At 42.1% G+C, this 27201-nt stretch overlaps 2 protein-coding genes across 8 annotated transcripts; one reads left to right on the top strand and one right to left on the bottom strand.

The window, feature by feature from the left end:
* Positions 1-10517: 10517 nt before the first annotated feature.
* On the top strand, positions 10518-12321 carry LOC122009464 (patatin-like protein 2). The gene is made up of 5 exons (XM_042565631.1): positions 10518-10706; positions 10774-10967; positions 11038-11227; positions 11311-11781; positions 11953-12321. The coding sequence occupies exons 1-5, from the start codon at positions 10539-10541 to the stop codon at positions 12175-12177; spliced, it is 1248 nt and encodes a 415-aa protein (XP_042421565.1). The 5' UTR covers positions 10518-10538; the 3' UTR covers positions 12178-12321.
* A 140-nt stretch (positions 12322-12461) lies between these two features.
* On the bottom strand, positions 12462-26298 carry LOC122009462. Of its 7 annotated transcripts, none has more exons than XM_042565628.1 (11): positions 25500-26297; positions 24004-25158; positions 23023-23095; positions 21977-22920; positions 21730-21771; positions 20383-20459; positions 19513-19597; positions 19365-19448; positions 19171-19272; positions 19012-19110; positions 12462-12886 (listed from the first exon to the last, which is right to left on the bottom strand). In XM_042565628.1, exons 1-11 carry the CDS (start codon positions 26232-26234, stop codon positions 12740-12742), a joined length of 3543 nt encoding a protein of 1180 aa, XP_042421562.1. In that variant the 5' UTR covers positions 26235-26297; the 3' UTR covers positions 12462-12739. The 7 variants fall into 7 exon arrangements, 6 of the variants coding, with proteins under 6 accessions (XP_042421562.1, XP_042421561.1, XP_042421559.1 ...); XM_042565627.1 differs by having other exon boundaries at positions 23023-23134; positions 25500-26296; XM_042565625.1 differs by having other exon boundaries at positions 21977-23134; positions 25500-26296.
* Positions 26299-27201: the final 903 nt, after the last annotated feature.

Here is a 27201-nt window from a genome sequence, read left to right as displayed (position 1 = left end):
CGGATACTTGGCACGACGAGTAAAGTCCAAGTGGGTCAAAGGGATTGACCAGACACTTGGTGAGAAGTCCTAGCAGGTCAAAGGAGTGACCAGATGCCAGGCATGATGTATCAACAGGTCAAGGTTGACCGGATGTTGGTTTGAGAGGCTTGGGACTTGGTTTTGGGCAAAAACCAAGTGCTGGATCGATCAGTGGATCGATCCAGGCCTTTCCTAGCGAACAGAGAGCCTCTTGATCGATTCGTGGATCGATCCAGATGTCCAAATCGATCAGTGGATCGATTGGGACGCGGCTGCTTTGCACGATAAGCGCTGGATCGATCCGTGGATCGATCCAGGCGTTTTTCCAGAGCACAGAGGCGCTCTGGATCGATCCGTGGATCGATCCAAAGCCTCCCCGATCGATTGGGAATATTCGAATCGATCGGGATCCGACCGTTGCGTCGTATTTGAGCTGCAGGCGTGCGTTGGCTGCAGCATCTCCTCACCGATTCACTCCAGATCTCTCGCCAGCTTCTCCACAGCACTTGCAAAGCTCAGATCGCCAGTTCTTGAAGGATCTTGGAAGGTTTCCAAGTCAAGAGGTGGATCAAAGTCAAGAAGAGAAGCTAGGGTTAGGGTTTGTACTCATTGTAAGCTTGTAAGCTTGTATTTCTTGTATCCTTTCCCTCTCTTCGTGTACTGAGTCTTGTAGGGCTTCTCCGCCCTTGGTAGTTACAATAAAGGAGAGTTTTATTAGTGGAGGGTGCGTACGTAGGTGTGGATCCTTGGACTAGTCACCTCTTGTGAGGTGGATACCAAGTAAACCAACCTTGTTAGCGTTGTGTGATTTGTTTCTTTGTATTTCCGCTGCACATCTTTGAAGGAACAAGCAACGCCGAGCACCGAGCGAACGCGACGAGCTATTCACCCCCCCTCTAGCTACTTTTGGTCCTAACAAAGACAACTCACCCGAGCGGGTCAATCAACAATTTTTGGAGGGGATCCTAAATGACCCTCTACCAAAGCATTACACCCCCCTGGCGACCGGGGAGTACAATGGAGCAACCGATCCCGATGACCATTTGGCCAAGTTTGACAATGCAACCACCCTTCACCAATACACGGACGGGGTGAAATGTTGAATCTTCCTTACCACTCTATCTGAATCAGCACAACGATAGTTCAAATGGTTGCCGAACAACTCGATCCATAGCTTTAAGGACTTCTGAGCAGCATTTCTACATCACTTTGCTAGTAGTCGCCGCCACCAGAAGACGAGCAGGAATATGTTCTCGTTGAAGCAAGGGCCCCGAGAGGCCCTGAGAGCCTATATCCAACGCTTCAATCAAGTGGCGATGGACATTCCAGCAGTCTCCTCAGATGTGTTGGCGAACACTTTCACCCAAGGGCTTACTAAGGGGGAGTTCTTCTGATCACTCATTCGGCCCCCACTGAAGGACTTTGGTCATCTCCAAAAGAAGGTCAACGAATACATTAATGTGGAAGAAGCTCAGACGGCAAGGAAGAAGGAGATGGCTGTCGAGCCCGTAAGAGCATCCAAGTGGCATCTACCAAGCAATCATCCACCACCTAAAGGACCTTGGTCGGGAGCCCCTCCACACCAGGAGAGTAGGTCACATGTCGTACAGCAGGTGGTGGTTGCTCGTCCAAGAGGCAAGAGGTGGGCACCGATGTTTTGCACCTTCCATCAGTCGACAACACACAACACCAGGGACTACTATGACCTGGCAGCTAGTAGGTCAGTTCCGCACGGATACCACCGTCGATCACCACTTCTAGACCGGCGTCACCAAAGCCGATCTACAGAACAAAGGAAAGAGGAAAGGACGACCGAGCCACGCCACCACCAACTACAAAGGGACCGAATCCCTGCCAAGCCTCTTCCGAACGGACCAAACCGTTCGCAAGGGAAGAAGAGAACCGGAGTAATGCCTCTTAGGGGGAGATAGGAATGATCGTCGGTGGACTGGCCGACGGAGATTCTAACCGAGTAATGAAGTTGCATGCACGGCAGCTCAAGATCCATGCTGTTGGCTGCAGAAAGGAGAAAGCTGAGGGACCCGAGATTAACTTTGGTCCTAAGGATTTGGAGGGAGTGGAGGTCCCCCACGATGATGCATTAATCATTCGAGCAATAATGACCAATTATATAGTCCATCGAACTTTTATTGATACAGGAAGCTCGATAAATATCATATACATGAAGGCATTCGATCAATTGCAAATTGATCGGAGTGAATTGCTGCCAATGACAACTCTACTCTACGGCTTCATGGCAATGAAGTGTTACCAATTGGCCAGATTAAGTTGGTCATCTCACTCGGAGAAGAACCCCTGAAGCGGACAAGGACCACAAATTTCATAGTGGTAGATGCGCCCTTGGCCTACAACATCATTTTGGGTCGACCGACACTCAATGAGTTTGGAGCGATGTTGTCCACCTACTGCCAGAAGATCAAATTCCCGGTGGACGGTAAGGTAGGAGAAGTCAAAGAACACCAGTTAGCATCTCGGCAATGCTACGTCAAGATGGTCAACTCTGAAGCAAGAGCCGCTCGAAAAAACCCACGTTTAGAGGTAAAGACCATCATTGAAAAATCCCCCACGCTGGTTTACGAAGAAAAAGAAGAAGTTCAAATCCACCCTAATCGCCCGGAAACAACTACCTTCATCGCTGCTGATCTAGAGGGCGAGAAAAAGGCGGAGCTGGTAGCCTGCTTCAGACAAAATCATGATGTGTTCACTTGAGTGACGCATGAGCTTTTCGGTATTTCGCCAAGTGTGGTTCAACACAAGCTACACGTCTGACCAGACGCTCGACCAGTAAAACAAAAGAAAAGAGACTTCAATACAGAACAGAACTTGGTCATCCGAGCGGAGATAGAAAAATTGTTGGAGGCCGGCGACATACGGGAGGTACAATTTCCAAGCTGACTTGCTAACATCATACTGGTCCCCAAGTCGAGCAACAAATAGAGGGTCTGCATAGACTTCCACAACTTGAATAAAGTGTGCCCGAAAGATTTCTATCCATTGCCCCGAATAGATCAGATGGTGGACTCTACGGCAGGCTGCGAGCTGATCTGCATGCTCGACACATATCAAGGTTATCACCAAGTGCCGCTCGCCCAAGAAGATCAAGAAAAGGTCAACTTTATCACAATCGACGGAACATTCTACTACAACGTCATGTCGTTTGGACTAAAAAATGCCAGCATCACCTACAGAGGTTCATGAACAAGGTATTCCGGCAGCAGATCGACTGCAACATAGAGGTATATGTCGATGACATATTAATAAAATCTCCACGAGCTATTGATCTTTGCACAAATATCAAGGAGACTTGCCAAACTCTGAGGGCTTATGAAATAAAGCCGAACCCGAACAAGTGCATGTTCGATGCCAAGAGCGACCGATTCTTGGGATACATCATCATCGAGCGGGGGATCAAGGCAAATCCGGACAAGGTTAAGGCTCTGCAAGATATGCCACCATCACGTAACTTGAAGGAAGCCCAATGGCTGACCGGGCGCATTACCACTCTATCCAGATTCGTATTCAAATCATCCGACCGGAGTCTACCGTTCTTCAAGATGCTGCGTCGGGCGACAAAATTCCAGTGGGATGCGGAGTGCGACCGGGTGTTCGAAGAGCTCAAAGATTATCTTAACTTCTTGCCTATATTAGCTAAGTCAAGCACAAGAGAGCCACTCTGGATCTATCTGTCATCCACCGAGAATACGGTCAATTCGGCATTAGTTAAGAAGAATGGACAAGAGTAACAGTCCGTGTATTTTTTAAGTCATATTGAAAGACGTTGAATCCCGCTACACTGGTCTGGAAAAGTTAGTTTATCCTTTGGTACTAGCCGCTCGGAGACTCCGCCCATACTTCCTCTCCCATCCAATCGTCGTGATGACCAATAGTACCTTAAGAAGAGTCCTCCTCATCCCAGAAGCATCCGACCAGCTGATCAAGTGGACAACTGAACTAAGTGAGTTCGACATCCAATACCAGCCCCGAACGATGATAGAAGCTCAAGCTTGGCTGATTTCATCACAGAAATCCAGAACGACGAGCTAGAAGTAACTTGGAGAATATATGTTGATGGCTCTTCCACCTGATAAGGTAGCGGGATCGGTATCCTGCTCATTTCTCCAAGGGAAGACCGAGTGCAACTTTTCGTTCGGCTGAATTATCGCGCCACCAACAATGAGGCTGAGTATGAAGCCTTGATAGCCGGCTTGCAAATAGCGCGACATATCGGAGCCGCAAAGGTCCTCATTCACTCGAACTCCCAGTTCGCCGCCCAACAGCTAGCAGGGGCGTTCGAGATTAGCAACCCCCGACTCAAGTTATATGTAGAAGCCTTCGAGAAGCTAAAGACAAATTTTCAAAAAGTCACTGTACAGAAAATCTCTCGATTGGACAATCAAGCAGCAGATGAACTGGCTAAGTTAGCTAGTTCATTATCGCCGGTCGTGATCAGCCAGCTAATCGAACAGGGTTCTTTGGTGTGCATATTGACCAGATGGAAGGAGTTGTCTTTCCGAGCGACTGGAGAACACCGTTAATCGAATTTCTTCGATCGGGTAGTACGCCGACAAACCAGGAGGCGACGCGTCTATTAAAGAAGAGGGTCGGACGATTCACCTTGGTCGGAGATCAGCTATACAAAAGAGTCTTCTCTAGGCCCTTGCTCAAGTGTGTTGGACCAGAGGACGCAGTGTACATTTTGCAAGAAGTGCACTAAGGCTCCTATGGAAGCCATCCAGGCGGTCGTTCGTTAGCTCAAAAGATTCTCATAGCCAGACACTTCTAGGCAAATCTCCAAGAGGATGTCGTTCGGACGACAACCACATGCCTGTCCTGCAAAAGTATCACAATATTTCGTACCGATCGACCGAAGAGATGAAGTCATCCACGGTATCTTGCCCATTCGACCAATGGGGCATGGACACCGTGGGACCATTTCTCATGGCGACGGGTCAGCGAAGGTTTCTACTCATTGCTATGAACTACTTTTCAAAATGGGTGTAGGCTAAGCCCCTGACAAAGATAAGTGAGCAGATGGTCATCAAGTTTATCTGGCAGAACATCCTCTGTCGGTTCGGCATATCCCGCCGGCTCGTCTTAGATAACGGGAGGCAGTTCGCGGGTTGGAAGCTCAGGGAGTGGTGCAAAGGCTATGACATTTAGCAGATCTTCACCTCAGTCGCCTACCCCCAGAGCAACGGTCAGGCGGAGGTCACAAACCGAGAGATTCTCAGACGCTTACGAACTCGGCTTGACCACGCTGGAGGTAACTGGGTCGACGAGCTCTCAAGTGTCTTGTGGGCACTTCGCACAACTCTAAAGGAGGCGACCGGTGTAACACCATTCTAGCTGGTGTACGGAGGAGAAGCGGTGGTTCCTGTAGAGGTTGGAGTAGAATCCGACCGGGTGCGACTCTATGACGAGGGAAATGGTGAGCGAAGGTTAATAAAGCTCGACTTGGTGGATGAAGCTCGGGATAAAGTGACCGTTCGACTAATGGCTTATCGACAGCGGATGAGGCATATCTACAACAAGAGGGTAATCCCGAAGTCCTTCCAAGTCGGTCATTTGGTGTGGAAGAAAATCAAAATGGTCGGTGACGTCACCAAACTCGAGGAACCATGGGTGGACCTTACAAGGTCATACAGAAACTCTGCTCGGGAGCCTATTACTTGGAAGATGAAAACGGGAGACGACTTGAGCGGCTGTAGAACGTGAATCATCTCCAATCCTACAGACCGGGGTGAAAGGTGCGTGAGCAAATATAAATGTACTTGTGTATATGCCTTTTGGATGTAGGGGCGGCATGAATAAAAACCAAAGCTTTCCAGACTCTTGGACTGACCAGGCCAAGTTAAAAGTCGAGCGGTGACTATAAACCCCTAGCTTCGTCAGTAGTCGAGCGGCGACCTTAAATCCTTGTCTCCATCAACGGTCGAGCAACGACCTTAAATCCTTGTCTCCATCAACGGTCGAGCGACGACCTTAAACCCTTGTCTCCATCAACGGTCGAGCGACGACCTTAAAACCCTGTCATCATCAATGAACGAGCGACAACCTTAAACCCTTGTCTCAATAAATGGTCGAGCGTTAATCTTAAACTCAGGCCCAATGAAGAACAGTATCAACTAAAAACGGACGACCGGGAACACACGCTACTCAAAATTTCCAAGTTTTCAAAGTACGGTGACCGTTCAGTAATTAGGAGTGGATAAATCTGCTATGACTGCTCGTCTTGATCGAAGGGTCATAAAGCCACACTTAAAAGTATAAACTCACAGTTTCGCTCGGGTTTGCACGGCAACGCGTGAACGACTAAAATGCAAGTCAAGCTGAAAGATATTGAATGGCAATGAGGGGACGAACGAATAAGAAAAGATCGTCGGGCGATCGATCATTCATTAACACTTGCATGAGGATTACAAACATGCATGAAGGTCAATACAAAATCATTCGCTTGAGCAAGATCACTCCAGATAATCCAAGGCATCATCAGGCAGCGACTCAGTTAGCTTGTCCCGGCTGATAACCTTACTTGTCAGAGCGGCGAGGAGGTAGCCGTCTTCCTTGAGTTGGTCGAGCGCCCCATCGATCGCAAGGTCGAACAGACGAAGCGCCTGATCGGCGACCTTGTCATTAAAATCATCCGAGCGGATGTAGGATCGCTTTATGAGTTCAAACCTACTTGACTCGGCCTCCTGATAAGTCTCTAAGGTCGTTTGGGAAGCTTCCAACTTTACCTTCAGTGCCACCAACCCCTCATCTTTCACATCGAGCTGGATTTTCACGACAATCTGCTCAACCAACCATCCGTCCTGGTCTACCTTCAGGGTAGCCTAAGCTTCCTTCAAGTTCTGGGCCAACACCCTAAACTCTTTATTTTTGATCTCCAGATCTTCAATAGCCCAGAGTTTCCTAGTGTCGACCGAATGGATTTTGGATTCAAAGGTACTGGCCTGTTTATTAAGCCGAGCTAATTGGGTGGCCTGCTTGGTGTTTTTTCCCTTCTCCGCCTCCAACTTCTTGGTGCTCTTAGCCAAATCAGCTCTTAGTTGAGCCATCTCAGCATTCTTCTGCTCCAACTGCGCCTGAGAAGAAGATGATTAGTTGCTCGGTGCACTCAACTATTTAACTTTCTGCTCCAAAAAAGTAAGTCTTTGACATATGGCCAGACTCTTTACTCAATACTACAAGGAACCAGGAAAATATAGGAGTCAATCAAAGATAAATTAAGAACATACAAAAACTTATCCCAGTGGACATCTGGGTATAGTTGTCCGCGAGTGGCCCCTGAATGATTATCTGGTGCTCGGGGGATCGGGATTCAGCGTCGTTCGACTCACGGCATTCCTCAGTCGGAAGATGGATAACTGCCATTATGTGGCGCCGGTCACTCGGGGCAGACGTCGACCAAATGCTAGACTTTTGAATCTTCGGTGGCAGCGCTATGAAAGCAACTGGCGGTGCGCAAATAATTCCCTGTGGTAGATCGGATAAGGATGGTATCCGATCAAATGATGTAGGGGGAATAGTCGTCGTGGCGGGAGCTGGCGTCGAGGTTTCAACTTGCTTGGTGAAAGGAATGCGTAGAATAGTTCTGGTGGGGGTCCGCACCATGGAGGAAGCAGATCCCGATGTAGTCTTCGCTGGGCGCCTCTTGTGGCTTATCAATGGTTCTCCAGAAAAGGCCGAGTTTGACGCCCTGCCCCCTCAACCGGAATCACCGACAACCATGCAAAGGGAGGTTTGATGCACCAACCGCTCCACCGCTGGGTGTCCGGTTGGCTATCCCTTCGCTCACTAGGGCTGGCGCTCCCTCGCTCTCTCCAAGCGAGTCTTCTTGTGAGCCGATCAAATGCACACCACGACTCTCCAACTCAGCCATGGTCGTAACATTGATCTCTGCATCCGTAAGTTTGGCTTTTCCTGCTAGACGTGCTCTTAGCATTATGTGAGCTGCAAAAATGGAGAAACAATCAGTTAGATTTAATGAGAAGGTTGAAAAAGAGCATACCTAAGCTGGTCGGGAGCTTCGTGCGGATCAAGCTCAAGCCAAACACGTAGAGGATTCCCTCACGCAACAATTTGTGGATATCGTATTTTTGCCCAGCCAATTGTGAAGCTGCGTGGAGGTAGTCCGATCGGCTCTTATACTTCTTGAGTTCTGATGGGTTCACCACTTCCAGTCGCCAGCCGATCGAGAAATCAGGACACTTTGGAAGACGGACAAAAAAATAATAGTCCCTCCAATGTTTATTGGAGGACAACATCTTGTCAAATAAGACTAGGCCAACTCAGGCTTGGAAGAGGAAGGTTCCCGGCTCAGACATTTTGGGGTAATAAAAATAGTGGAAGAGCCAAGGAGTAAGGGGAATGTCGTACAGGCAGAATAGAACAACAACCCCGTACAGTAGCCGAAAGGAGTTCAACACTAGTTGGTGGAGAGAAATATTGAAATATTTACAAACAATAGAAAGGAAAGGGCGGATCGGGAACTGCAGATCGACAGTAAATTGATCCCTAAAAAATGTTACAAATCCGGGTGACGGTTCGTTCGGACGGTCAAAAGCAGAGGGAAGACTAATTTGATAGTTAGACGGAATTTCATATGTAGCCCTCAAACTCTCCACATCGCCTGCGTCGAACCTAGACTCAATGGAGGTGTTCCAGAGTCTAGGGATGACCATGAGAAGTTGAGATGAGCTTGCCATCGAGAGAACGAAAGAACAAGATCGAAGATGAACGATAAACAAACATTAAAGCGAATCGATCGAAGAACCTTACAAGAAAGATCACACAGAATCGATCAAAGAAGCTTACAAGGAGACCACGGGTGAAGAAGCGGAATGTCATAGCGGCGAAGCTCGAAGACGAAGGCACGAAGTGGAGAAGATGACGGCACACGCGAGGCTTATAAACCTCACGGCCAGTCGCTCTCAACCGTCCGATCCAAGGTTTTGAAAACCTAGAAGAAGATCTGACCATGAAATTCGAAAAGGCGCTAGTCACGTTAACAGAGGATATCCGCCTGTCTTGTCAAGCGTGCGACCGTAGAAAGAGGGACACGTGGCATGCAGTTACCAGACAACATTTAATGAACTTAATAAAAAGGGATGACCGCGTGCTCGGGCATAATTGTTAAGGATTTGCATGGGCTTCGAGAAATATAGATGACGTCGGCGACGACCGTGCTAGCTCAAAGAAGCGCATTTGGAGAATTCTCGACGTATTATCGCTCATCGTCCCGCTTTGCATAGAAAACGGGTTACCAGACCGATCGTCTATTTGCCATGGTTAGACAATGATCGAGTGACGTTGGTTGATGAGCCGATCGGATACTGGGGACTGAACACTCAGATTGGACGTAGAAATCACCAAGGAAACCAGTTGTCCAGTCTGTCCGACCTGTAGCCTCCTTCGACTAGACTTGAGGGGGAGGCTTGCGATGCGACTATAAGGGAGAGCCCATTTGTCACGGGTCAGTTGACACGGTGTCGGTCAAAGTCAAGGCGGTCAACTCTGGGGCTTATGGAAAGAGCCTCGACCAAATGTGGCTATCTGGTTATCCCGATCGGCAACGAGCGGATCACCCGGCCGGTCAAACGAATGGACATCATGGGCCAGTCGGACGAATGGACAAACTCGTAGCCGGTTGTTTCAGTCGACAGGAAAACGAGCCGCTCGGACCGCCCGTCCGGCACAAGGAATGACATTACATAGGAGGAGACGAGAAAATAAAAGAGAACACTCAGTCTATCATTAAATATGAAGAAGTCAAGACAAAGAAAACACTCTATCTATCGTTAATACACGGAAGTTAAGACAAAGAAGTCTTCCTCTGACAATTAATATCATTAAATAAAGACAGATGAATGATCACAAAGAAAGATATAAATGGGTACGCCAGGTATGAGAAAAGACTAGATTTATCTATTTCTGGATTACTCATTCTCTCTTCCTGATTCTAACTTGAGCGTCGGAGGGTTAACGTCAGGGACCTTTTCCCTGGTTTGGTTTGGTTTTATTTTGTAGGATTGAGGTTTTCATCCCGTCAATAGTCATCCCATCTTTAACTTTCTACCTTTTCTCATTCAGACAGAATCAATATAGAACACACCTCGACAAAAAAAAAAAATAAAAAATAAAAAAAGGGCTATGTCATATTTATGGTTTAAAAAAATATTTTTATTCAAATGTTATTGTAGCAAAGAAGTATAAAAATAAATCTAGTTAATTTAATTAAAAAATTATATATATAAATATTTTTATATTAAAAAACTTTTTTTTGAATTGGTTAAATTATAATATTATGAATGTTATAATAGTATTTAAATTATTTTTAACATATTTAAATAATTTTAGTCAAATTAATATATAACAACTACATAATAAGTGTTATATGTCGCCCCCACCCAAATTGATCTTGCTTCTCTACTCGTCTATATTATATATTGCAACTTCTTCACCTTCTCTGTAGCATCTCTTGAGAGATTAGAAACATGTCAGAAGACTCTCAGATTTGCTCAGCTTCTGACTCTAATAATAATAATAATAATACTTCAAATCCTTTTCCTGGAAACCTGGTGACAGTTCTGAGCATAGACGGCGGTGGCGTCAGAGGACTCATTCCAGCTACCATCCTCGCTTTCCTCGAATCCAAACTGCAAGTAATTCTTTATTTGATTAATTGTTTAAATTACTGCAGAGTGAATTAGTTCATCTTTTGATTTGCAGGAATTGGATGGAGCAGACGCGAGAATAGCAGATTACTTCGACGTGATCGCCGGAACCAGTACCGGCGGCCTTATCACGGCCATGCTCGCGGCGCCCAGTAAGGACGGCGGCGATCGACGGCCTCTCTTTTCCGCCAAAGAAATCGTCGACTTCTATCTTGACAATTGCTCCAAAATTTTCCCACGGAGAAGGAAGTAATCAATGTTCCGAAATCTATTCAGTTATCGTTCTCGTTTCCGAAAGGTGATTGATTTGTTCTCGCAGCGCCTGTATTTTGAATCCGCTGCTGAATCTGATCGCCGCCTTCGCCGGACCCAAATACGACGGCGAGTATCTGCGCTCCAAGATCCGAGAACTGTTCGGCGACACCAAGCTCAGCGAAACTCTGACCAACGTGGTGATCCCCGCCTTCGACATCAAGTTTCTCCATCCCACTATCTTCTCGTCCTTCGAGGTGATACGATCGATCACAAGATCAATTTGGATGGATAGATGGAAATGGTTGATCATTGCGCAGGAAGAGTTGGCGTATTGCAGATGAAGTCGGAGCCGCTGAAGGACGCGATGCTGTCGGACATCTGCATCGGGACGTCGGCGACGCCGACGTACTTCCCGGCGCACTACTTCGCGACGGAAGACGAGTCAGGGGGGCGGCGGGAGTTCAACCTGGTGGACGGGGGCGTGGCGGCGAACAACCCGACGCTGGCGGCGATGAGCCAATTGACGAAGGCGATCTCGTCGAGGAAGGCGGACTTCTTCCCGATCAGGCCGACGGACTACGGCAAGTTTCTGGTGATCTCGCTGGGCGCGGGATCGAACAAGCAGGAGAAGAGGTACAGCGTGAAGGAGTCCAGCAGGTGGGGCGTGCTCGCGTGGCTCTACGACAAGGGCACCATGGCCGCGCCCATCGTCGACGTGTACCACGAAGCCAGCGCCGACATGGTCGACGTCCACGCCGCCGTCGTCTTCCAAGCGCTGCATTCCCAGGACAACTACCTGCGCATCCAGGTAGGTCCCTCGTTTTTAGAAATTGGATTTATTTATTAATTTTATTTATTAATCATTCCCATATTTTTTTTAAAAAAAATTAAATTTTATTAATAATTAATTAGCCTATCATAACCATTTATACAAGTGATATTAGGATTATACTAATTTTGATGAAAAATGTTTTGTTAGGATGATACTCTGAAGGGAAATGTTGCGTCCCTGGACGCATCGTCAAAGGAGAACTTGGGGAACTTGATGGAGATCGGAAACAATTTGCTAAAGAAGAGAGTGTCGAGAGTCAACTTGGAGAATGGCATGTACGAGCCTTGCGCGGGAGAGGAAACCAACGAGGAGGTGCTTGCTAACTTCGCGCAAAGGCTTTCCGACGAAAGAAGACTAAGAAACTCGAAGTAACACTATGGAAAGAAAGACAACATGGTTCTTTGTGGTATTGATACATCGTCTAGTAGTATAAAGCCATCACTCTGAGTTAATAGTATAAACTAGTATGACTGTGTGATTTATCAACTAATATTAAATACTACAATTATACAATAATGTTGATACAGATTTATTACATAAAAAATATTATAATATACATAAGATGGTTGTTTTAAATGAACAAGCAAATGATCGATTGATTTACAAAAAACTGGATGGATCTGAAGAAGGATACTAGATCAGCGTTCACTGTATCATCAGTATGAATTATGTGTTCATTTTCATTCCTTGAGAATATTCATTTTACATCAAAAAATATTGATAAAATGGGAGGAAAAAAAAATGCAAATATCTCACGTTTATGGTATATAGTAATTTCACATAATCTACAACTGAGCTACTCATTTCACCTACAAACATGTACCTTTCCCAGTGAATCTACTTGATGAGCCTCTTCATTAAATTAATGGATCAGCCTTCAAGATCAGGGTAATTCAATGCTGATCTTGCATAATTTCTGATTGATGATTACTAATCATCCAGTATGTTTGTCCTGCTTGGCAGAACTACTTACGCCAAGATGATCTTTTAATTTCTTCAAAAACTCTAATGTTTTAGCATAAGATGGATCTGTCTGGCTAACTGGCTTGCAAGAGTTGACATGATCAGTGGAATCTAATACCTACAAAGCACATCACGCATATAAACAAAGTTAATAACAAAACTTGGAATCTGAAAGCTGCTCCAGTAGCAACATTATCAGGATTGTTCAAAAAACCATATTTTTCTGGTGTGACTATAGAATATATTGAAATCACCAACACAGCCAGATTAATTAAGCAAGCTAAATTCCTACAGATATGTGCACAAATGGGCAGATATCTTTTATCAAATGTAAAGTGATTGTAATTTAATTATCCTAGCATTCAGCTGAAGATTGGTATCAAGGTGAAAAGATCAATAAAATTATTATCAAAAGCATCCATTTTCGAAATTATTTTTGTTTCAATGGAATAGGTTCCATAACAATAATAATCTGGCAATGGACAAGCCTGGTGCAATAGTAGCAAATAGCCACATCTCTATACTAGCAATAGTATCAATGTTTTATTAAAACATGGTCAGGGAGCTGTTTCAAAATTTAGGATGATTATGGAAAAGTTAAGAAACTTGAACTAGACCGCTATATTTCTGAACCTTTATTAAGAGGCTAGAATCCTTGGGATTGATCCCAACGTGCTTCTGATGCCACTTGGGGTTTTGAGACTGCTCTAGGACGCATAGCACTATTTGCTAGAATCCACTTTCTCAAGTCACGCACTCACAAGCCTTCTATAAGAAAACAATACAAATCTGTGTAATGAAGGAAAAAAGGGTTCAATATACCTTATCTTTTTCCCAATATTTAGTGGGATTGTCTCCTAGAATTTCTAGTTTTTCAAGTCGAGATATGACCGTATCTAGATTATCCTGATGGCTTATTAAAGTATACAAGTACCTTGGATTAAAACAATCCTGATAATAAGTATTTGTCTCAGCATCCAATGTCCTAAAATATTGTATAAGGGGGTCTTCTAGTTCTTCTGGGCTTTCGCCAAGTAGGACTAGTTTTCCTATAAGGAAATATTTATTATGGGTTTCTTCTTTTTACCTGAACAGGAAGAAGAGGTAGGGTTACAGGATTCGATAGGTGGGGTTTCACCACGCTTCAGAGCACCAACTTCAGACGGCTAGGCAGAAAGAATAGGAGAGATAATAGGTGTAGAAAAGAAAACAACATAATCCTTAGTAAGCAAACGGGCCCTGTCAGGGGAGACAAGAAAGTCAAGGCCTAAAATGAGTGGAATAGAGTTATGAGACATAGGCCTAGTCCATAATTGGGAAAGAGTCAGGGGAGCACTAAAGATTCCACAATTTGTAAAGAATCGGAGATGAACATTTTTGACAAATTTACGACAACTAAGTTGTTGGCCATCAAATTGGGTACTCAAAAGAGGAGTATTAGTGGTTTTAATAAGGATGGATGGGGATGGAATAAAAGACAGAAGCAAGGCTTCATCAATAGTGGAAGTAGCGGCTCCACTATCCAAGAAAGCATGGAGAGTCAACTCATGGCCTTGAATGTTGAGGAGACACTGAACCCGTATATCCAAGGTGAGACCAATATTACAGATACTCGGGGTTTGTATAAATACAAACGCCTTATCATCGTCTGGCAATTGAGTAGGGTCGTCATGTAGGATTCCTTTTCCTTTGTCAACAATGGTGAGCTCAGGAGAAAAGGAAGCAGGACTAGGTTGAGTATATTGCAGAGGTGTGCCTTCTCTTAGTAGATTCAGTTCTGTTTCTAGTAAATTGAGTCGCGTTTCCAGAATAGCTACTCTAGATTCTAACAAAGTATTATGTGTACTGTGTTTAACAGTATGAGTTTGGGGAATGGCTATTTGGAAAAGAGTATTTAGACAAAGATTACATCATTGTTTTTTACAAAGTTTACAAGAGCCTCTATTGAGTATAGAAGGATAATAACCACATGTGAAACAAGGAATGTTATTTGACCCTTCTTTTAGAGTCCATTCATGAGAACACGTTCGTTGTTTGGAACGTAGATCCATTAAGTTTTGAGGAATGAACTGATGGCACATAAAAGATAGAACTGGTGGTACATAAAAGATAGATTTTGAAACTCTTGAAAGGTTTCTTCAAACATGGGATCTTTGATGAAGTCTTCCTCGGAGTCATCATTTTGTGGGTTTAAGAAAGAATTGATCAAAGAGTAGTCTTTTCTAATCTCTGAGGATAATTCTTTTAAATCAAGTATAGAAAGGATTGAGTAAATAGGAGAAGTATCAGAAATGTCTGATTGTACGTCTATTAAGTCAAAATTTGTGTTTCCCACAACTTCAGCTTCATGACTATATAAGTTTTTTTGTTCAGGGCAAGCAAAAGAAAGATGTCCAGGTTCATGACAAGCAAAACAAGTAATCGTATTGGTATAAGTTTTCTTTGATTTAAATCTCCTAACATGTTTTTCTTTATTTAGATAAGGTTTACGTTCTTTGTTCTTCCTAAGATAGTAAGTCTTTTTGGGTGTAAATTTGGATTTCGAAGCGGGTAATCGCTGTCGTTGTCTATTATGTTTTATTTGGTTTTGTTGGCTTCCATATTGCTGAGGGGTATAGATTTGACTATAAAAACCATATTGTTGATTCTTAAGTTGCTTTTGAATCTCAATGTAAGTGTATTTTGTTTTAAGTGTTGTGAGTATATGCTGAATTCTGACTCCTATGTTGTCATATAATGGTGGTACCTGTAGATCTGTCCAAGTTTTATGTATTTCCTTTCCTAATTCACCTGGTAATTTACTAAAAAGTCTTTCTCCCAAGGCTGGGTTACAATAATTTCCTGATACTGCTAGACCCGACTCCGGGCCTAAAAAATACTAATATGCTTTCTATATCCCGGTTCTAGATGAAGTGAAGCATGGAGTTGTATATACTTTGCTACATGCCATAACGTTGCTCCTGCCATGGATGCTGCGTTACCAGCCGAAGTACAACAGCTGCTAGCGGATTTTGATGAGCTGATGCCAGAGGATCTTCCTTCCGGGCTACCGCCTATGCGAGATATCCAATATTACATTGACCTTGTTCTGTGGTCAAATTTGCCTAATCGGCTAGCTTATCGCCTTAGCCCTAAGGAAGCTGAAGAATTGCAGCATCAGGTGGTGGAGTTGTCCCTGTGCAGTTCCTACCCTACTAGTGCTGAAGAAGGATGGTTCGTGGCGTATGTGTGTTGATAGTAGAGTCATCAATAAGATTACAGTAAAGTATCGGTTTTCAATTCCTCGCTTGGACATGTTGGATCAGCTAACCGATTCTAAAGTCTTCTCAAAAATTGACCTTAAAAGATGATACCAGCATATCAGAATTAGGTCTGGTAATGAATAGAATACGACATTCAAGACGTTGGATTGTCCAATGCACCCAACACCTTCATGAGATTTATGTATTAGATCTTACGATCCTTTATGGGAAAGTTTGTGGTGGTATACTTTGACGACATTCTCGTTTACCGTCCGACTTGGGCATCACACTTTGATCATCTCTGTGTTGTCTCCAAAAAGCTGAAAACAAAGTGTTTATTTGTAAACAATAAGAAGTGTTTTTTCTTTACTATATAAGTAACTTTCCTCAACTTTATTGTGTCTACTGATGGTGCACACTTGTATCAAACAAAGACAGATGTAGTCTTGGAAACCGAGGACCTTGCACGATGTCAGAAGTTTGCATGGCTTGGCTTCCTTCTACTGTCAGCACTCAAATTGCTCCTATTATCAAATGTCTCAAGGGAAGGGATTTCAATTATTCTGAAGAAGTAGAGGCTAGCTTTCAAATGGTCAAACAGAGGATGACCGAAGCACTAATTCTAGCCCTTCTAGATTTTGACAAATTATTTGAGGTCAACTGTGATGCATCCGGCATAAGTATAGGAAATGTTCTGAGTCAATCTGGGTGACCAGTTCTTTCTTCAGCGAGAAGTTCTCTAGGTCCAAGAAAAATTATTCTACCTACAACTTGGAATTCTATACCATTGTACAGTCATTGAAGCATTAACAACACTACATTTTTGGGAGTTCATCTTGTTTACTGATCATGGAACATTAAAGTACATTAATGGTCAACACAAGCTGAGTAGACGGCATGTCAAGTAGGTGACTTACAAGAGTTCACCTTACACTTAGGCACCAAGCTGGAAGTTTGAACCGTGTCACAGATGCCCTGAGTCAGTGTTCTTCATTACTCACCAACATTGCAGGATTTGAGATTTTTCTAGATATGTATGCAGCTGACCCATCATTCGGAAAGATATTCAGGAGATACATGATTGTCGATGACATGATTTTATTTTACATAATAGTTATCTATTTTGTGGTTTGCAGTTGTGCATTCCAGACGCTCTCTAAGACAGCAGATTATGAGTAAGCTTCATAATGAGGGACACTTTAGACGTGATAAGACGCCAACAATGTGGCTCACTTTGTTGACAGATATTCTGTAGGCCAGCAGTCTAAGAAGAATACACTCCCCTACCCGTTCCTGAAGTTCCTTGGTTTGATGTCAACATGGATTTCGTATTGGAATTACCATGCACCCAACGAACCTCAGATTCAGTTCTTGTTGTGGTTGATAGATTCTCAAAGATGGCACATTTCGTAGCTTCCAGGAAGACTATGGATGTTGCCGGATTGCCCATCTTTACTTAAAGGGAGATCATGTGTTTACATAACGTTCCTCGACCCATGACTTTAGATCGAGATACCAAGTTCAACAGTCACTTCTGGAAGAGTTTATTGGGAAAATTGGGCACGCAGTTGAACTTTAGCCGTGCTTACCATCCTCAAACAAATGGATAAACTGAGGTGGTGAATCAAAGTCTGGGTAATCTTTTGAGATGCTTGAACTAAACCAAAGCAATGAGTCTTGGCATTACCTCAAGTAGAGTTTACCTACAACATATCGAGCAACACGACTAAGTCCTTTTGAGATTGTCTATGGGCGGAATCCATCGAGAGTTCTAGACTTAGTCCCTGATCCACGTGTAGAGCGAATTAGTCCTAAAGCGAATGAAATGGCAGGGCATCTTTAAGGTATTCATGAGCAAGTGAAATTGGCCATTATGGAAAGCAATACCAAAGTATAAGGCTCGGGTCGATAGTCATCGTCGATAGGTACTTTTTGAGACTGGAAATTTTGTCTAAGCTATATTGACTCATGATCATTTCCCTATTGAAGAGTATAATAAACTAAAAGATTGGAAAATCGAACCATGTGAGATACTGAAGAAGATTAACGACAACGCCTATAAGTTGCGCCTTTCTAGTCCTCTAAAGACTTCCAATGTCTTCAATGTGAAGCACGACGAATGTTGATGAAGCTAATATGAACTTGAAGGCGAGTTCTTTTCAACTTGAGGAGACTGATGCAGGTCCAACCCACGATGAAACCCAATATGACCCTTAAAACTTTAAAAAGGCATAACTTTTGACTCGATACTCGGAATCAAGCTCTGTCGGTGACCACAAGTGCAAAATTTGAAAACCTACGTTTATTATAGGTGAAACCGTAACTGCCAAGTTTTGGCCCCAATTCCACCATTTAAACCCTTTTCAAGGTCCTTTTACTATTTTAGTAATTCCCGTTTTTAGGGTATTTAAGATAATTTTAGTATTCATGTATTTATATGAGATGATTTGTATTGATCTGCGTCCTGTTTTGAGTTAAAATCGTTCAATTATATACTTTCCTTTTCTTCCCTTGTCAATGTTAGGTAAAAGATCTATTTCATTTCTTTACAAGATTGAAATTAAGATCTGTTAATTGTAATTTCTTTCCTTTATTTGGATCTTAGATTATGGTCTATATAAGAGTCTTGTTTAAATGGTGAGGAATTATCCTTTATTCATAATAAAATCTCTTATTGTGGTAGAACTAAGAGAACGACGTATTTCTCTTCGTTTTAGAAGGATCCTTTCTTGTTTTCTCCTAATCTTCCTTTTTCAGTAGCCTGCAATCCTGCCCGGCATCACTGTCCTTATTGGACCACCAGCTCAAACGCCCTTGCCTCTTGGCGCTAGGCTAGAAAATGTCAGGTTATTGGCTTAGCCTCTCACTAAAACTAACAACAACTCTAATAGTTCTACCACAACAAGTATTTGCATATAAGATATAATTCTAATAGAAGGGTGTAAACTATAAAATAGGTAGACAAAATAAGGGACAACAAAATAAATTTGGATAGACATACAACAAGTTCACCGAAGCCAGGGAATGCAGATTCAATAGGTACAATCTCCATCCTCAAGCCCCAGCCACCATAGCCTTCAACAATTGGTGTCACCTGTGTCTGTAAAGATGCCTATTAATTTAGCCAATTGGAAGTAGGAGATGGGACAAAATAATTTACCTCGCTGAAACTGAGAACATCAAGAAGCCCCTTTTTATAGAGTTGACGGACGTAGTCATTCAATTCTAACAATCTGGGTGATCCACTTCTTAATTCTCCAATCTAAAACATTGTGCTAATAATTTAGCTAAAATCTTAAAACTATAACAAATTATGTCAAACTAAAGGACAAAGAAGTTTCACAGTTAACACACAGTAAGGGCTGGACGGAGAACCAAACCCATTCGCCAAGGCATGTCAGCAAGCTTGCTACCAAAATGGGGACAGCTATAGAATACCTGCATTAGAAATTTCATCATTACTAGTCATTTGTGAATCTTGCTGACAAAATGGCATACATACCACCCCAATAGTATTTTTAACAAATTCCTCAAGGTTATTTAGCTTTGCTTCATGAAGCATCTCCTTGACAACAAGTCCTCCCATACTGCAACAAGAAACCAATAAAATTACATTTAGGAAACTAGCAGCACGAAGAATGGGTAATTGCAGTTTTCATTAGTTCTGGTGCAGCAGGCAATTATCCATATCTGCCACCTAAGTGTGCTATGCAAACTCTATACATTTCCATTAGTTTTGTATGTAGAATAGCATTGTTATTTACCTTTTGGAAGTAAAAGATATAAATTTTGAAATTTTGTTTGGCCTCTTATTCTAAGAAAGGAGATTGATTGTGCTGATTTATGCATTTATGCTTCAAGATTGAGGTTGTCAAATTGAAGTTTGTAACATGAATCAATTTGATGAATATTCGTACCATGAACCATAAGGTTCCAATAATAGACTATAACATATGTGAAACTATGATAAATATATATATCAAACGAGGAAGAGGACGACCAAAAAAGACTTGGTTAGCAACAATAAAACAAGATAAAATTTATTTAAATATAGATGATGATATAATAGGAGATAGGGCTCAATGACGTAAAAAGATTCATACAGCCGACCCCACCTAATGGGAAAAGGCTTGGTTGTTGTTGAAAAAAAACTGAGATTGTGGGTGCCTCTCACACGAGATTGTTAGCTTGGACGACGCGTGTGGGTGGCTCTCACACGCAGGGGCACCTCCAATGATGGAGACGCCTCCTCGCTAAGGGTCTTACACCGCACACCCCATGCGGAAGTAAAAAAAATTGATTTGAAAATTTTTTTTGCACTGCAAGCAAATAAAAAAATTTTAAAAAGGAAAACCTGCTGAGACCTTATTACCTGTGGGTCACAAATACAACAGGTCGATCACCAATGCCTGCTCTAGTTAACTTTCTCAGTAGCATCGAGCTAACCTCCTGCACAGAAATTCTTAACTGTATAAAAAAAGTGAAATGAAGAATCATATGCTTGTACAAGAGAAAGGTAATAGTCTAGAAACGAAAGGTGATTAAGTGGACACAACCAAATGGATCCATTATCCAATTATATCTCAATCATTATAATATAAGATGGTGACTAGAAGGAAACAAAATCTAGTAAACAAAGGATACCTAATGTGGGTAGATATGCACAACTCAATTTTTGCTTAAAATGAATTAACAAGAGAGAATGCTTAGAACTGACGAACTTAATTTTGTAATAGAGAATATGTATAGTGTTCATGAGAGACTGTAATATTCATACAAAAGAAACATGTCGAATAGAATAAGTGGATATAATCGTTGGGCTTGGATCAACATATAAATTAAGGAAATATTAGTAGAATTTTAAAAATTTGGTGTCCTGGTAGAATTTTTCAAGTTGTTCTCACTTTGGCTAGTGACTTTTCGCCCCAACTCATTAACAGAATGCTTAATCACCGATTGTAACTGGTTAATCGAATCAGTATGTCAGTTAGGCCAATACAAATACAAGCATGCCAAACTGCTCAAGATTTTGAATGAATGCTTGTGCAAATAATATATACAAAAAAAATCCAGAGCTCAACAAATATTAACAGTCATTCAACCCATACTAATACAATTTGCAAAGACTCTATCAAGATAACAAGAACAGTGCACAATGATAACAAATTATTCATAGACTACTCAATTCAATGTTCTAACTTGAACCCCTTCCCTAGAACTTCATGAAAAGGTAGATACATAATTTTGCTTGCAATTACAGAAACTTTTGACTCCCCATATTGTAGTGAATGACTCATTGCAACCCCTTGATCAAAAGATCCTTCCAACCTCCCAAAGACAGCACTTCATCAAGGTTCACAAAAAAGTGTCAAATCCCAAATAAGACAAGACAAGCTTCACAGTCTCCTAATTATTTTCTTGAAAAACTTATGATAAAAGCACACCAAGGATAGTGGAGCCGCCACCAAACCAGAATATCACAAACAAGCTCATAGCCCAGATTAACTAGGAAACTGCAATCAATCTCAAAACCCAATGAACAAAGTAAACAAACAAGCAAACAACCCAATAGCTAAGAGCTAAACTTGCACATATAGAAACTGTGAATCTTTGATAATTTTTGTATTTGCATAACAAAAGAGGCAAGCATGACAATATGGCCATAACTCAGTGAACTAAATCTCTCATTGGAACCTCTTGGAGATACTAGAACACTAACCTGAAGCGGCAAGGTAGCTCCAGACCATTGAGTCAGATTTGTCTGCATGAATCATTTAAGTTAATTGCTAGATGTTTGTTAGAAGGTATAACCTGAAGAAGAGCTAGAAAAATTTAAAACTGCTAGAGCTGCTACTCAATGTAAATAGACAATGATATATGCATAAATAAGATATAACTAAGATATACAAGTCATTGTCAGGAAAAAAAAAACTATTAACCAGAATGACATTATATACAATACGCACCTTGTACTTAACACTAAATATACGAGCACAAGGAAAATCAGCACCTAGCCACTCACTAGGCCAACACGTACCCAATTTACCAGCTTCCAAATCAATGCTCTCCACAAGACCAGCTTTGCTGGTTGTTGAAGACTTGTTATCTGCTATTCGCCATGACTTAAAAGGACCGCCACGTAATCCATGGACAAAGACAACATCAAGTAGAGGAAAAGAAGATTCAGATTCTTGCTCTGAATTAACAAGACAGCTAGAATTGTCGGAATTATTTTCTTCACACTGACCAACACTGCAAGGTGAAGAAGGGCCAGAAACTAACATCTGACCAAATGAACCATCTGAATGGTTCTCATCATGCTTCTGACTAACTTTCCAATGTGGCAATTCAGGATTTAGCAAGAATATCATGTCTTCATATAGAGGGCACTTTCTCTTTGGGTCTTTTAAATCAACAGGAGGCATATAATTTAGCACTTGAGTTTCTGAAGGTTCTAAACAAAATATATTTAAGAGAGTTGCCCTAGCATAGCTTTGTATTTTTTGGTCATTGCAACAAGGAATATTGCCGCATGCACAATCTTCAAGCCATTTACACAAAATAGGATCTGCAGAAATAACTTTTTTAACCCTTGGAAGAAGAGAAAGAATTACAAGCAAACGTGCAGCATGCTTCCGGATGTGTGCCGTAGGAGGAACTCTCACACTAGATGGCTCTATATTTTGATTTTTATTGGGTGAATCACCAGGGACAGACGCATTAAGGCTTTGAGGCTCTAAAACTCTTGATGCCAAATATGCTTCATTAGCAGCTAATTTTTCATAATCATCACATAACAGGTAACGCCGAAGTAAGACAAGGGCACCAAGATCAGCTATTTTACATTGGCAAACAGTATCTTCAGCACAAAGCTCTGTCAGTGCTTTTATGCCTTTCAATGTAGCAATAGCTGAATCAGCAGCATCAAACTTAGGCAAACTATTCTTCTTCGTATTCTTAATTAGAGTAGAAAATGGTTCAAGGGAGAGAAAATCATTAAATGGACTATTACCAGAAGTATCTGATTTAAGATCCGACTGAAATCCAGTAAGCTTAACCACAGAAGTTGCTAATTCATTGGATATCTGTACTGCAGATTGAGCATTAGATTGATCAATTTGAGTCTGCAAGGTTATAGTAACAACAATTAAAATGGGACAAAATACTAAATCACTAGTGGAACATAGTCAGTCATTCAGGAATACAGGTTAGAAATTTGACAGATGCAACGTCAGATATCAGTTATCCTGTGTTCAGACATTGCTGCCAGTATAAGAACCAATGTTAATGTGACTGATCAAATTTCCAAAATGATGCAGAAGTAACAGAATCCATCAAGTTAGTACTTAGTAGAGATACCAAATGCTGTAGGTTCAAAAGATTTCAGTAAAGATGGAACATATTTTATAGCATTACACAATAGGTAATCTTCCATTACAACTATCAAGTTTCAACTTTGGTTCAGTAGCAAGAAGAATATGACCAAGAAACAAATGCTGACACTGGCCACTAGTTAAATTCTTGGTGAAGAAGAAGCATGTGAATAAAAAACAAAAAAATAAAGTCATACAAGACTTGGTGATCATAAGGCCTATGAAAGATATGGCCTCTCACTATTGTTTTGATCATTCAAGCAATGATATAATTTTCTCTTTTATACTACGAGATCGACGATTGAGACAAATGACCCATGAGATTGCCGATTGAGGCACATGGAATTATTCTAGAGTTGTGTAACTAACATTGCATAATTCTCAATTCTCATAACTAAATAATCCAAAAAAAAAAACTCTTCAAAGTGTGTGCGCTTTCATCCATGGTAGATATAATCTATCCATTTTTTTAATCAATTAATTGTCTATTGTTGGAAATTTTTCTAACAACCAAGACAACATACACGCACAAGAAAGTATTAACTTATAGGTCCACATATTTAATAAGCTGAAACACTGTAAGACAAATAAAAGCAGCATTTCGAACAAAGGAATCAAACCTTCACTTTGTCTGACTTAGGTGGATTGTTTCCTTTCATGTTTGCTTTCTTGCTAGATCCAAGGACCTCATTGAGCAATATAGTCAACCACCCTTGCGAAATTGGTATTGAATGTGGCCCAAAATCCTCCATGATGAAAGAAAGGGTTTTCATAGCAGACAGACGAGTAGTTAGGTTGGATGATTCATCAATAATCCAATGAAGAAGAATACCGGACCATCTTTGACTTTCTTCAAGAGACAAGTGCATGTCCCCATTGTAAATTAGTTCCAATACCTTGGCTAGAGTTTCTCGTAAATGCCAATGTTTTTCAGACTGCTTACCAATTCCTCTTATGAGATCAAGCCCTTTCTCCATCATCACAACCTTTGCTTCATTACTCCGCTTAATGGAGACAAGAAAAGCTGACAAAGCTACTTGAGCCAAAGTTACATCCTCACTATTGCTGGCATGAAATGCTGTAGAAAGAAGGCTGGAGCTCCAGTCAGGAACAGATACATTCAATGGTAACTTCGGATCATCTACAAGAGCACGAGCAACCAAACAACCATGCCATTTCACTGATCTCTCAGGTGCCCTTAATGTAGTCATAATAGCCCGACCAACACTATCAAGTTCTAGAATACGAGTTCGGTTAAGCTCTGAAGCCAAAGCCCAATTTGCTAAAGCCCATGCAGCAAAAGGTACAGCGACATGTTCCCTCTGCAAATCATCCCACAGGCCTGGGATAGTAAAAGAAAATCTCTCATGTCTAGATGAACTGCTAATATTTTCCTTTAATTCAAGATTCTGATATCTCTCTCTAGGTCTAAGTAACTGATAATGAAGAGGCTGGCTGAGTTCTAAGATGCTTTCCTTTGAAGAAAATCCCAAAATTGTTGTGCCCCCAAGCACTTTTATTCCAATTCCCTGAATTCCGTTGTCCCCATCATCATTATCTCCATCCTCATCAACAACTTCAAGGCGCAATCCTCCTTCCTCGACTACTTCAAGGGCTGTTGCAATATCTCTAGTGTCTGCACTAGCAGGCAACAATGGTTTAAGTGGTTGATCAACACTATCACAGTTTGAAGTGATTATGTCCATGATAGCAGCAACAAGCATGCTCCTTCCTTTACAAACATCAGAACCATCCTTTGCTGAATGTTTCACAGACTGTCCTGGTGCACAACACAATTAATTCAATACTACACTAACTTGTTTTGGGCCTTTTGGTCCCGAAGGAACAAAACGATCATTACTCCTTCACTAACAGAATTAATTAAATTACAATTCGAGAAGCAGGGGAAAATGCTGCAAGATTACAATTGATCATAATTTAGAAATATAAATGGGAAGAAGGGCATGTGTTATATATTTAAATGTAACACTCATAAAAAAGACTGTCAGGTGGGACAAAAGCTATCATACATCTGAAAGCAATGCATTCAGGTATGTGATTCATCTAAAATGGGACGTTGGGAAAACTTTTGATTCATAAGTCATCATTAACTCACCTTGGATTTTTTCGGTTGGAACGAGAAGATGAATCTCAAAAGGTTAGGGATCGCATATGGCCGCCCCAAGACAGCGTGGCAAACATTTGGGTCAGCAATAAGATGCGCAAGAGCCCTTGCCGACTCCGACTGTGTCCCAATACGATCCCCTCCGTGTCCAGAGATAGCTACACTATCCAACAGCCAATCCACTACCGCACCTCCACCAGCCCCCACAATGGCGGCCCTACGTGCCTCGTTGGCTGCCGAGATATCCGCAAGCAGAGCGGCCACCCGGAACTCGAACCCTGACCGGACCCCATGGTTGGCGGACGAAAGCATAGAAACCAGCGACTTCCAAAGCACGGAAGCGGCTGCACCTGTCTGACTCATTCGGTCCAAGATCCTTCGAACAGAATTCTTGGACCTTTCTAGGGTTTCCTCCATGTCCGAGTAGATTCTGTCGGACCTCGGCGAAGGCCGATCCGAAAAAGAGAGGGCGACGTAGGCAGCAAGTGCCGAAGCTGAGACGACGGTCGCAGCGATGGCATAGGAGGAGGAGGCGGAGCGGAGAGGGGACGCGGCGGCAGGAGAAGGGGTCGGGGCCGGGGGATTCTGGACGAAGAGAGGCCGCGGCGAGGGTTGCTCGAGGAAGCCTGGCCGGATCTGGGTAGACTCGTGAGAGGTCTCGGTAGAGAAACGCCTGGCCGCATGGCTGTGCGGGAGGCGGCGCCGCCGGAGGAGGAGGCTGAGCATGGTGGCGTCTTGTCGTCCTTGGGTTCGGCCGAACTCACATGAAATTCGAGGACGAGTACAATTCGTCGCGGAACGATATATAGAAACCTGAAACGATGACGTGGCGTTTCTTTCTTGAAAAGGAGTCAGACGATGCGCCCCGTAAGAAGTGGGAGGAGGTTAAATAAGGACCGGTGGAAAGCTTCCCGAGAAAGGTAACAAGAGGAGCTGCACTAATTGCGCTAAATATAGGTGGTAATTGTTTTTTTAATCATATATAATTTATATATATATATATATATATATATATATATATATTTTAACAGAAATAAAGTAGATTAACAGTAAATAATAACAGAAGTAGATTAACAGTAAACAAAAATAACTTGACAGTAAACAGTAATTGTAAAACAGTAATAGTTAACAGTAAATAGTAAATAGTAAAAAAAATACAGTTATAGTGAAGTGCAGAAATAAAGTAGATAGTCACAATACCGTGATGGTATGGTTAAATATATTGACTTTTTAAATTTTTACTCTTTTTTTTTTTTTTTTTTTTTGAACTAAACTGCTTTCTTTTCTTGTTTGTTTTCCAGGGAGCCTCACCTGTTCAGGACCTCACCTTTCAATTAGTGCCCCGACTTATGCGTAAGTTTTTGGGTTGCTACCCTTCTTACTTAGCCCGCACAGGTCTTATATGATTTTGGTTATTCCTAATACAGTTACTGTTCACCTATCGGTTACTAAGACAAGGACTGAGGAAAAGAACCAAGACGAAAGAGACAGAAACTTAGATTATCAGTATAAAACAAGCAACAAGCATAGATCTTATTTAATAGAGAGTTTTTACAGAGAGTTACATAAAATTTTTTACATAAAGATAGCTTACATAGAAGACAACATATATTACATAAAAGTACCGAATTTTTACATAACTTAACAGAGAGAACTTACAAACACACTTGCGCAAACTTGAAGAACAGCGGAA

The sequence above is a fragment of the Zingiber officinale genome, chromosome 8A, assembly GCF_018446385.1.
Source record: "Zingiber officinale cultivar Zhangliang chromosome 8A, Zo_v1.1, whole genome shotgun sequence".
Taxonomy (NCBI): domain Eukaryota; kingdom Viridiplantae; phylum Streptophyta; class Magnoliopsida; order Zingiberales; family Zingiberaceae; genus Zingiber; species Zingiber officinale.
This window is presented reverse-complemented; position numbering and strand designations above follow the sequence as displayed.